The sequence below is a fragment of the Cyrtonyx montezumae genome, unplaced genomic scaffold (assembly GCF_038088225.1).
Source record: "Cyrtonyx montezumae isolate F1298 unplaced genomic scaffold, pur_monq_1.0 scaffold_9, whole genome shotgun sequence".
Lineage (NCBI taxonomy): Eukaryota > Metazoa > Chordata > Aves > Galliformes > Odontophoridae > Cyrtonyx > Cyrtonyx montezumae.
Window position 1 is genome coordinate 6,350,402 of NW_027072100.1, and position 12,208 is coordinate 6,362,609.

Consider the following 12,208-nt stretch of genomic DNA (forward strand, 5'->3'; position numbering starts at 1 on the left):
TCTAGTTCGAAAAGCTTATCAGCTGCAGTAAACAGAGCTTACCGTGAAGTAAGTTAGCATTTGTATCTCAGCCAGTTCTGATTTGATTCTGCAGCAGGATATTTTTCGGATTTTTTTTCTTTTTCTGAACAGTAACAGCTGTGTAACGTCTCTCATCTCAGTACGAGGGCAGGTAGCTGGGACAGCCAGCTCTGCCCACGGCTGCACGCTGAGCGTAGTTCTGCTGCTTGTCGTTCTTTTGATTGCAGAAACTGTGTTTTTAAAATCCATGTGTAGTACCTTTATCCAATCTTGGCCTAAAATTGTGCTTTTAAATTTAGGAAAACAGGACCACTTCTCAGTTATAAGACAGAACTATTTGAATGTTGTACCGATTAGCACAGATTTTATTTTGAATCGTTGTGCGGACTACCAGGTGACTGAGTGACACAGCGAGTATCAAACCGTGCTATTTTGAGAGCAATATTTTTAAAAATTCTCAGGAGAAGGCATACAGTATTGAGAATTGCATTTAAGTTTAGTTTACGTTAAGTATTGCTTGAAATATCCGTATCTATGTTGCAAAACAGAAAACCTTGGGGACTGAGTTATAAGAGTTGGTTGTAAGGTATTACTGCTCTTCTGATTTTTGTGTTTGGATGTTAATAATAATGTAAATAAAGGTTTCTATTTAAAATCATCACTTGGTGACACAGTGTATTAGCTTTCCAATACACTGAGGCTGACAGGTGTATCCTGGTAAGGTCGCAGAAAATGCACTACTGGTAAGAAACTGCTGCAGCTGTTATGTGGAGAGCTCCGGGCTGTAGCAGACGTATGGTTAGGTTTTTTTTTCAGCCATCTGTAAAAGCTGAGGGAGCAATCACTGTGCCCCTCTGCCTGTGAGGCCGTCAAACCAAGTGGCATTTGTCTTTTTCAACTTACATAGCGGCCCAGCAGAGCTGAGCGGAGTAGCGGTAGCTTTCCCAAACCTTGCAGCAACCAACCTTCCAGGAAAGGACAGGTACATCTCAGTGGAGTTCAGCACGTGTAACAGGACGCGGTGCCTCCACGCTCTGACTGATTGCAACCGGAGCACAACGCGGCCGTGCAGGATTCTGACAATCTCATCCTCTTGTCAGAGATTACAGGCTGAACGCAAACAAAGGTAAGGGGAAACTTTTTTCATCTAATTTAATATTCTTTATGCGTACAGACAGGAAAGGGGAGCCACCCAGCTAATGCTTTTCCCTTGAAAGCAGCAAAAATGTTTTTCTGTTGATAAGTTTAAAGTCATTATTTTTCCTTGCTTGTACTGATCCAGGCTCTCATCACCTATCAGGTGATCCTTTTTTTTTTCCTTATGATCTATAAAATCTGTAGCGTGTTAGAGACAGAACTATGCCTGGATTAAAGCAGTCATATTTCACAAGAAAATTCTGGAAAGTTGATACGCATCACACATGAATGTGTCAGATACAAACCTATTTTTACTGCATAGCACAAACAAGTAGGTTTTACTACACTGCCCTGTGCTGTGGCTTTTCCAAATTCAGGAATATTTTCGAGAACAGGTGCCAGTGTGAAATAATTGCCCTTGAGTTGCCTGCTGTGCAAAAAGAGTATCAAAAGTCATTTCCTTGATGTATCTTTACACTGTTTCCAGAAGTGCAAGTTTGTGTTTTGTACGTCTCACTGTTACAAGGCCACAGTTGGTTGAGTGTACCACATGAGCTTCTTGTTGTGTGCACCTCTGGAGCAGTAATCAGATTAACGTGGAAAAAATGATAAGGTAGCACTCCTGGTGCCTGTACTACAGTGTATATAATAACATCATTACAGAGGTACTCACATGGACTGTGTACACTGTGCTTCCTTAGTAAAATGATGGATTTTTTTCTTCTATAAGCTTTTAAACAATAACTCTCGTTGAGAACGTGTACTGTAGACTGAACTGGAACTAGGTTGTAAGTTATTGGTCATGATTCTGAGCTTCTCAGAGAAGCCTTTTTTAGAAAATAAGTCTAAAATTTGCACTACCAAGCAAATGTTCCTTTCTCAAATGAACTGTTTGGGTCTTGAACACACGATATAATACTACCCACGGAAAAACTTGATACAAATTTGATTCCATTAAGATGTAGGATGTACATTTACTGAAACTTCTGTACTTCAAAAAACGGATGAATTCTGAAATGTGCTATGCAACAGTAAGTAACATTTTGAGAAATGGTATGTGGACATTCCACACTTTTATTAACAAAATTCTTCACAACCTGAAGGAAATTATTTTTAAACAGTATGCTGATGAATATTTACATAACCCCTCCAAAAATATGACATCCTGTTAGTCAAGATTTTCTCTAATTTTTCCTAGAGGTGGCAATAGGATGGACAAGTAGATGCAGAACTAAAACGTATCCTCAGAGGAGGAAGTCTGAGAGATATCATGGTGCTGAGAATATTCAGTGCTGCTCGCTTGAATTCCTGAATCTCTTGCAAGTTTTTTTTTTCACTGTTGACTTTACCCCAGTTGGAAGCAGAAGTGTCCACGATATACTTGGCTTTGAAATTTGTCCGCTTACATCCAAAGGTAGAGTTGCATTGAAAAATAGTTTACTTCCACTGTCTTGGAGGACACATTGCCCACTGGGATGGCAATCCTCTTTGGGATGCAGCTGTATTTCCTCTTCTGTCAATTCCTGGAACAGAGTTAGTGGTGTCTTCTTGAAGTAAAAAGCCTTGTGCAGCAGGTGAGGTATAATCCCAAGCAAAAAAGCAGGTACAACAGTGGATCTGAAAGAGACCTGTGTTCCTGACAGCAGGTTCCTGTAATTTCATTTCATCTATGTAATTCACTCACCAGTGCAAACACTATCTATTTTGGCCTCATAGTTCATCCGGTCCTCCAGGCTAATGCTGAAATTCTTCTGAAATCATACACATTTTTGCTTAGTCTGTACACGAATTCAAGTTCTGACAAGTTCATATCCTCACTGAGGTGCAGCAGTTGAGGCAGTTAGCCCTCCCATCCTTCCCACAGCTGTCCTCTTTAAAATAAAACAAATATAATTTAGTGTACAATGTTTTAGAGAAGTACTTGGAGTATGATTTCAATGGTTCTATGCACGGCAAAAACCCTTAAACATTTTTTTTTGTCTTTAAATTTATGTCTCATCTTTGTAGGTCTGGCAAGTTGAGAACTAATAGTACTGTACTGATTTCAAGTATTATCTTCATGTTTCAATGGGCAGTAAAATAAGCAATAAATAATATTAGAATTTAATATGTCAGTGACCCTGAATTTCCAGATTTTCTTTATGCACATAGGACTACTTATCATTCTAAATTACTTTCTTTGCTCACAACATATGAGAGAGGCTGTGGTTGGATAAACAGCAAGGAAACACACAATACTCTCTTCTCGGAGCCGTGACACTTATTTCTGGATAGCATGATAGAAGCTGCCACGTGTCTGGGGTTATACTAAACCAACATAATGACTGTAATTCTTGTAGGCAGGTAACAGTAACTGCTTTCTTCAACTGAAAGTCCACCTGTGCTCAAATTGGAAACTGCCTTAACCTTAATGCTCCTAGATTCCCAGAAAACATGCTCTAAGAGGTTTTGTGCAGCAGTAGTCAGCATAATGCTTCTTGTATAATTGAGGGGGCTTGCCACTTAGCATTCCCTGAGCATGGATGATGATGTTAAAAAAGTGCTGCAGGCAAAAAGAGAAGTAAGGGAAAGAAATGTAAGTAAAAGCTCATGCTTTTCATGAACTGCTCCCAACTCACAGTGACTTAGAAGATGATGGTCTCTTCGCATCTGGCCACTTTCGACGCTGAAACTGCCTAATTTTCAAGCAGTAAAAGGAGAAAAAAAGTTAACCGTCACCAAGAAAACCACCAGCACTACAGTCAGAAAGATGAGGAAGGAGAAGAATTTAGCATGAATTTTGACTGCAAATATTAGAACATGCTGTAACATTGAAACAGAAGTAGCTCTGGTGTTCCAAGCTAACTCAGATAGAAAAGCTTTGCAAATGCCATTGTAGGTGGTTCCCCATCCCACATTCCTGACTCTTCAGCATGAAGATACTACGGATGAATAATCATTTAACTGTATATATTTTAAAATCTGTACCTGTACTGCTCGTAGCTTCCATCTTTAAGTCCTAGATGAGGAAAAATTAACATGTTATTAACCATAGCCTGCAACAGATAAGATAGAGGGTAAGGCACCATTTAAAGAAAGACACAAGGATATCAACACATTCATCAGGACTCTTATTCTTCATATTTGATCCCTTATTCTAAGCAAAATAGGTTGTAAAATGAGATAGGTAAACTTCGAACTTTTCTATAGATGCCCTGCAGTGGTTTTTAAATGACATGCTGATTTCAAACATACAGCTCTAGCTGGTACACGTACTAAATAAGACCTGCAGTAACATGTTGGATTTCTGTGGCCCTAGGCAGATAACAGTACTTTTTGGAATGACAGCATTTAAGCTCTAATGGTTGCAAATAAATACTTTTTTAATTGCGTTTCTTAAGGCATCTTAATTGTACTGAGAGTAGACAAGACATGCAGTTTAAAAAACAGAAATGCAATTAACTGCACTTTTTGTCTTGCTACCACGATTAAAGTTAAACAGCGACAACAACAAAAAAAATCAGTAGTGTATAAGCCAGGTGATTTCTTGATGAGTCTAGAAAAAGAATGAAGACTCATTTCCTTCCTTGTGGAATATAAAGGCAGAATTAAAAGAGCACATATTTTGGTAGCAAAATTCCTCAGTGCTTCCCTTCCTAGATCTGCTGTTATTTTACAACTCTGCACTAACACAGGTTAGTGATCTGATCAGTTTAGGTACTCTTCTCCATTCCGAGGTTAAATTTATAAATTAGGCTCTTTATTAATAGAGACTGTGCAGTCCAGGCAGCCTTAAAACAAATATTCATAAAAATTATGTCTTCAGATGGAATGCTGAAGCTCAGCTGCTATAGCCTGGCTGCCCAGAGATTGTGCAGTCTCTGTCCTTGGAGTTTTCCAAGATCCTAATGCACAAAGCCGTGATTTAACAAGGCCTGACCTCAGAGCTGACCCTGCAGTGAACATACAGTTGGACTAGGTGAACTCCAGAAGTCACTTCCAACTTCAGTTATCCCATGAGCCTGCAAACCTGGAAGCAACTATGAGGTATTCTTTCTCTAATTTTTTTAGATTTATTCTTTCCTCCTCTCTTCTCCCTGCTTTTCAGCAGCTGCACAGTTAAGTATTCAGGTACACTATTTTAGTGTGAGCTTCTGGACACATAACAAACTGAAAAGCAATACAAAAATGTGTGCATGCAGTCATGCTCAACAAAACATTACAAATATAAATACGTTCTAAAATCCTATTGAAATCCTAATGAAAATTTCATGTCAGTAAAGCAAGAAGCTCATTTATTTGGGTGATCTCTGAGTGTAATAGGAGAAGCACTTACTTACTTACCCAGATCTATGTTCCTAGTTCTTGGATTGCATTGTTTGTACCCTTTGCAGCTTCTTAGTTCCATGAGCTGGATGTGCAGCTGATTAAGAACATCTCTATCTAGTGTATTCACTGCATTAATTAGCTGCAATACAAGGAGGCTCTCGTTAGAGAACATTTTTACGGTGTAGTTTAGTAGCTTTCATAGATGGAATATATGTCATCTGTTTCCAACAGGGAAGCAGCTAAACCATGTTACACGAATCGATGTGTATGCACCTTGCACCAACACTGTGCTACTTCAACACATCATCAGTAAAGAATGCTCATACATTTCCAGAGCCATACTATGATGAGGTACCTGATATGGATCAGTATTGAGATCAAAATACTCCAAAAATCCAGTAGCAAATTCACAGAACAGGAAGTTGTGGGTCTCGTTGATTGTCCTCAAACACCAGTACGTGTTGTTGTTGGCGCTGGTACAAGCACAGAAAGGACCCACTGCAAATGGAAACACAAAGACACAAGCTACACATTGCTGGTTTTAGGCACTGCTTATTTTAGTAGTTCTTCGTGAATAGAGCAATACCACGAACAGGCAGCTACTCTGTCATTCCTGAATTCTAAAGCAGAGAATGCCTTCCAGCATCAGCTTCTTGTTGTACACATACCGAACTCAGCTCAATTGAGCAGTGCCTGGCTAGTTGTTTTTCCCTGTCCTCACTGCTGGAAACATTCCGGCTGCTGAGATAACAGAACTCAGTACTGTGTGGGTACTGTGTTGTTTATGTGATCGCTGTAGGTTTTCCAACACAGTGAGTGGGGTTTTTTTATTGCTGTTTTCTTTCCCCCCTTGCCTACTGTAAGGAAAATGCCAACACTGAAACACAGATTATTTAGTAGGAGGAAAAGTGTGTGCCTTTGGCTACTGAACCGAGGATCCTGGAAGTTACTCATATCATAACCCATCCTGGTCAGTACACTGCACCCAGATGTATCCTTACGTGTCCACAGGGGCGCAGTCTGCCAGTGCTGGTTGTCGTGGGTGAAGCAGGTGAGGCCAGGCATGCTGCACGTGTCGTTGTTCTTAATTCTCTTCAGCAGTTTCCGCAGTTTCTTCTTTCGTCGTTGCTCTCGAAGCAGCCACAGCCTGTCCTTCTCCTGTAGGGCTTTCCTGCACACATGAAACATTATGGTCATGCTGACTCTGTTATACTTGAACACACCTAAAAAAAAAATGAAGCAGCTAATAAAACGAGCTGCTTTGAGGAAAGAAAGAACCACTGTTTTTTAAATGAATGGCTTCTCTTCCCACTGGCTCTGGAAATTATTCTTTGCAATTCCATAATACTGGGGAAAAAGCACAGCCAAAGGGGTTTAATGGGTTTGCCTGAAGCCTTTGTGTGTTTAGAAACATTCTTCCATGGGCTTAGATCCTTTCCCAGATACCTGTATTCTTGCTAGCATAGTATCAATGAAATAGCACTTAGTTTTTGACCTGTGTGCACAGCCCAAATGTTACTATCTTGCATTTGTGCTGTCTCGAAGGAGAAAGCCTTCACTTACTTGAAGGGGTGAAGATTAGATCCTCTGTGCCTCAGTTTGCTTTTGTGTTTTGAATGGTAACTGGAAAATAAAAATCATTGTTAGTAAACAACAGAAAGCAAACTGATCCTTAAATCAAAGCAGGTTTAATCTAGTGCCACTTCTCCCTCCCATTCATTAATTGGAGTATGTGCTGAATACAAGGCAGCCGCGCTGGACTGGAGCAAGCGTTTTTTATGCCTCTCTTCCTTACATCATTTGCACATCATGACACCTGGTGGTCGACTGCCGAACTGCAGCGGTGTCCGCAGATGATTCCAGTTGTAATTTTAATTTTAGCTGTCATTAGTTTCTGTTTCCCCATATGATAAAATAAAATCAGAAGATTTATAATTCAGTTAGGAGATTTCTTCAACTGAATATCATTTATTTGTTTGCTCAGAGGATAAGATAATGACAAGCTCATGCCACCTTCCTGCTCTTTTCCTCCTGTATCTGTTGTCCTTTGTTGAGGTGTTTTTCCCCTCCACTGTTACAAACGAGAAGTTCCAAGAAAATTGAAACTAGATGGGACTGTCCCAGCAATAGCAGTGTCCAACATTTTCAAAGTCTTCTTTTAAGTTATGAATGCTAACAGAAGTATTAGTAAATTAAACATTTCTTTAGAGCAGCAGATTAACACAATAAGATTACTGAAGCTCTATCTACAACTCAGTCATTTTTTTCCTCCTGCATCGATACTGGGTATATCATCAAGTACTACATTACATTCATTGCAGTTCTGCAAACACATACCTCAGGTTATTACCTTCATTCATTTCAGTGTGATAATCCATAAGCATAAATGTAAGTAAATGCTGCTCATACTTGGCCTGAAAAAATGATTTTTAATGTGGATGCAGAAAAACCCTTCATCTTCACATCAAATAAACTTGGTTGTTACCTTCAGTTTTTAAAGCTGTGTATTATCAGACAATACAAAATTTAGGGAACGTTTGATGCAGAATTACACTGGTTTCATTTTAAGCCCTTTATGGCATAGTTTGGGTGTATGGGTTGGCACCAGCTAAGCATTAGACAACAGTGCAGGAGGCAGACAGCTAAGAAACAGGTTCTGATCCCTCCTCTGAAGACACAGACCAGCTACAGTTGCATGCTACAGACAGCTACTCAGAAGTACACAGGAAATACCTGATCTTGTTACAGTCACACTCCTCAGGTCTCTTCTTCTTCAGATGCCCTCTCACCTCCCTCAGGTTTTTAATTTTATTTTGCAAAGTTTCAATCTAAAAAATTAAACACATTGGTTAAAAAAAATACAGCATGATTTAATTTTACTCTCGACCTCACTGCCACCAAATACTTCCTTCTCACCACCTCCCAACTTCAGATAATCTACCTTTCCAAAAGGAAACTGCAGCCAGGAGGAATCTTTTGGGTGTGATTTGCCTGCTGTGGTGACAGAAGGTAAAAGCAGAATGGCAGTGGAGGGAGAAGGGCCGTAGGGATGATCATCTCTGATTTTTCCTCTTAGGGTCTTCAGCACATTTGCAAAGGAGAAAGGTCACCCAAAGGCAAACGAAGCCCTTAAAAGTTCAGCCTGTTACAAACCTGAGCAGGGGATGGGGACTGCTGTAAGTTCCCACTTCAGAGATTCTGGAAAAGCATGAAGTCTGTCATTTCACATGGCACTGGCAGTGGCTGGCCAGGCAGCATGTGCACTAGCTGTTCATTTCATTGTGCCACCCACATGGTTTCTTTTTAACCACTTATTTCTTCAGTAAGTGAAACTCTGCTTTTGTTCTGCCTGGCTCAGCACAGCCTGTTTCCATGCAGACAGGTATTACAGGCTTCTGCTTCAATTCCTTATACAACAGAAAAAAAAGTCCTCCACTGCAAAACTACCCCTCAGACATCAGAAACCATAAATCTGATGGAAGTACATAACTGATTGCTGAAGCACAGACAGACGACAGAGAGGTCAAGAAAAACAGACAAAGAATGCAGCCCTGTGATCCTAAATCAGGAACACAACTGGACAGAAGTGATCCCTCATTGTCTTTGGCATTCTAGCCTATGTCTGGGACCTCAGCTTGCATTTTCTGAAGAAACAAAAAAAGAATTGGAAGAGCGTGGTGATTTTGAGATTGCTTTTTTCTAATTCTAGCAGAGTTAGTAATGTTTTCAGTATTTATTTCCCTTAGTATGTGTCAATATGTACCACAGAAAGGGACCAACAAGTTCTTACATAGGACTGCTGAGAATCTATGTGATTTGGTAAAAGATTATTTGGTCCTCAGAAAGACAGGTCATATGCAGTATATGTAAATTCACAAGTAACAAAAATGTCAGATGAAGTTATAGGAAAATTTCATAGGACAAATTCTCTTCAGATTCTTCACACCTGTCTTTGGAAAACCAATTCTAAAGTGCAAGGGTTAAAAATAAGCAAGCAAAATTAGTAACTCTGGGAACACTGACACTAATAAGGCTTGCTTTTCCTTGGGTTTGTGTTAGACAGCTGAAGGCCTCTTTTTGAGAGGTACACGGGGGATGCTGGGTTAATCAGATGTGAAAAAGAATCAGATTAATGTTTTCTCAAAAGGACACTTAGAAGTCTCTGTCATTTATCTCAAGAGGCATTTATGCCATTTCTCAGCTGTCCTTTCAGCTGTAGTTCTCTCTTCCCCTCAGAATCTTGTTTTCACAAACTTGTAATAACTTAATTACTTATGACATTTCTCTATTCTGAAATCAGCCAGTAAGTTCAAAAGGTTCCAGGGAGGGACAAAGACACCCAGAGGCAGTCAGACACACACAGTCAGCACGATCCTATCGGCCCACAGAGCACCAGGCTAAAACCACACACTGAAAACACGTGACCGACAGCATCCATCACTGACCTCATGGTCAATGTGAAGTTTGTGGTCCTTCCAAGCTTGCAGGGACCTGTACAGATCAGTGTCACACTGAACAGTGTCATTCTCTAGGATGTAGCACCTGGTGGTGGAGAAATAAACAGTGTTTACTGCAGGGGATAACCACACAATGCAAACAACTGGTTTTAATTACATGGCTCCAGGACAAATGAGAAGTCAGACTGGAAACGACATGCAGAATTCAAAATAATGTTCATTCAAAGAATAGGAGAGTACCTTGCAAGGCAGGGAAGATATCTGGGTTGGAGTTGCCATATTTTTTTATAAGGAAAAAAAGAATGATCAAAAACATCCCTATCAAGTAGAACCTGCAGAGTGCTTAATTTCTACATGTAAATGGTGCTGCACTGAATTCTTGTTTATTCATTAGGCTGTCTACATTACTCATCTCTGCTAACTAGGAAGTACTGGAAGCATTACTCAGAAGCAATTTCCCTATGCATAATTAAGCAGTACAGGGGTACAAACAAAGAGAAAGTGCTTCTTCGTAGATGGATGATAATACTGCAAAGAAAAAAAAAGCATTTTGTGATTTTCTACAAAAGGGATAAACTTTTTCAAATATACCTCCCTGACTTCAAAGGCGAAACACCCTGACAATGCTGAGGGCTTATGTTTCAGTGACTTTTAGTGTAGTCTATGTTTGAAGATTTAAGGAAAAAAACCACTGGGTACAGGAAGCTGTGAAAAGCTGCTGCTACCCTTAGGACTGATTTTGTGTTTGAAATACGTAGCGAACAATGATACAAAACTAAGGCCAGGTATCCAAAAGGGGCACCATATGCTTATCAAAGGTCAATACATCCACTTCGTTAAAGCAGCCACTTGAGATGCAGAAGCTCAGAAATACAGCTCATGCACTCACCTGTGTGTCACTCTTATTAGATTTGGGGCTGCATACTCTACAATGCCCCCAGTGCCACTGTATTCAGCCATGTCTTTATCCTCCTCCTCACGAGGAACAGCTCTCTGCATCTTGTGTCGCTTGGTGATGTTTCTTGGTAGGACAGGTTGGTATCCATCCTCTAAACCCAAGTTAAAAATGGCTCCATTCAGCTCAACAGACACAGAGCGGGTAGAGCGATTCCGTGCATAGCTTGGTTTGTATTCTGCATGGAGAAAGAAGTAAAAGGATTGAGAAGGGAAGAAACAGTGTGGTACAATTCAGTCCTCTGTGGTTACTGGAAAAAATCAGCCCACATAGTGACACTGGAATTAATCTGATGACAAATGCTGTTTGTTGCAGCTTTCCTCTGGGGTGCCACCTCATTTCCTTTTGCACGGATGTACAGGTTACCTTAAAGCACGAGAAGGGCAGATATAATACAGAAATATGGCAACGAGTGTGAATCTGTTCACCATCACTTTGGGAATGCGCTTACAGCAATGCTGCTCTTCCCCCAGGAGTCACTAGATGGCAGCAAGACCTGAAGAACCATGTAAGGCAGCGCGGGCAGTGGGTCATCCTCCGCTGACTGCCCTAAAACGCTCCAGCACCAGAACTCCTGCAGCACTTCCCACATCGTTGTCCCACGTTTCAGCAGCAAATATTCCCCGTGTTCAGCCTGAGCCCTTTCTCCATTCCATGCTCTCTCTTCAAGATACGATGCTTGAATTTCATTGGAAGGATTAATATCTGAATTTTTACATTTATCTGTATCTAATTCTTTTATTTGCAATTATTTTCCTCATATACTGACAAGATAGCAAGTTTTCATGCTAAACACCACACTCCAGTGCTATGCAGTCCTTCAGACTTTACCTCTGTATTTGCAGCTCAAAGACAAAATAAACATTTGCTATGAATTAGCACTGCACAGTATGAGATTCCCATTGATCTTTTGCTTTTTACCGCTTTCCAAAGCTCTCCACTCTGTCCCAAATTCCCCAGAGTTACTATTTTGTCTGGTCTGCAATGCCACGAATATATCGTAGCTAAGGAGTCTGATCCACGCCGACATTTCCATACAGCTCACCTCTGGCCTTGATTCCCACTCGTTGCCAATGACCCCTCATAGTCACCCATCACATTTCTCATTACATTACATTAAGCAGAATCATCTCACTCCTTGAGAAAAAAAGCATGTGGAAGTACCACAGCCTCTTGTCTTCTCCCTGCCCAGTGCCTGACTGAGCCCTGCATTCATGGTTTGGAACCATCTGAGATGTTACTGGAAGCACACCTTGCTTCCTCAGGTCACCTCTCCTTCACACAGAGCTGAAGCACAGCACACCTCTGCAGAACAGAACTGACTCTTCCT

General features: G+C 40.6%; 1 protein-coding gene across 3 annotated transcripts in view; it reads right to left on the bottom strand.

The window, feature by feature from the left end:
- Positions 1-1,107: 1,107 nt before the first annotated feature.
- Positions 1,108-12,208, bottom strand: part of SULF2 (sulfatase 2) — a 98,055-nt gene continuing 86,954 nt past the window's right edge. For 2 of the 3 annotated variants that reach the window (XM_065754472.1, XM_065754471.1), the window contains exons 13-22: positions 10,813-11,056; positions 9,912-10,008; positions 8,200-8,294; positions 7,030-7,089; positions 6,468-6,637; positions 5,822-5,964; positions 5,482-5,605; positions 4,126-4,156; positions 3,777-3,833; positions 1,108-3,029 (exon numbers count right to left, since the gene is read on the bottom strand). In XM_065754472.1, the coding sequence (XP_065610544.1) occupies positions 2,999-3,029; positions 3,777-3,833; positions 4,126-4,156; positions 5,482-5,605; positions 5,822-5,964; positions 6,468-6,637; positions 7,030-7,089; positions 8,200-8,294; positions 9,912-10,008; positions 10,813-11,056 (1,052 nt within the window). In that variant the 3' untranslated portion in view covers positions 1,108-2,998. The remainder of the gene's footprint in view (positions 3,030-3,776; positions 3,834-4,125; positions 4,157-5,481; positions 5,606-5,821; positions 5,965-6,467; positions 6,638-7,029; positions 7,090-8,199; positions 8,295-9,911; positions 10,009-10,812; positions 11,057-12,208) is intronic. The other variant, XM_065754473.1, reaches the window with a different exon arrangement.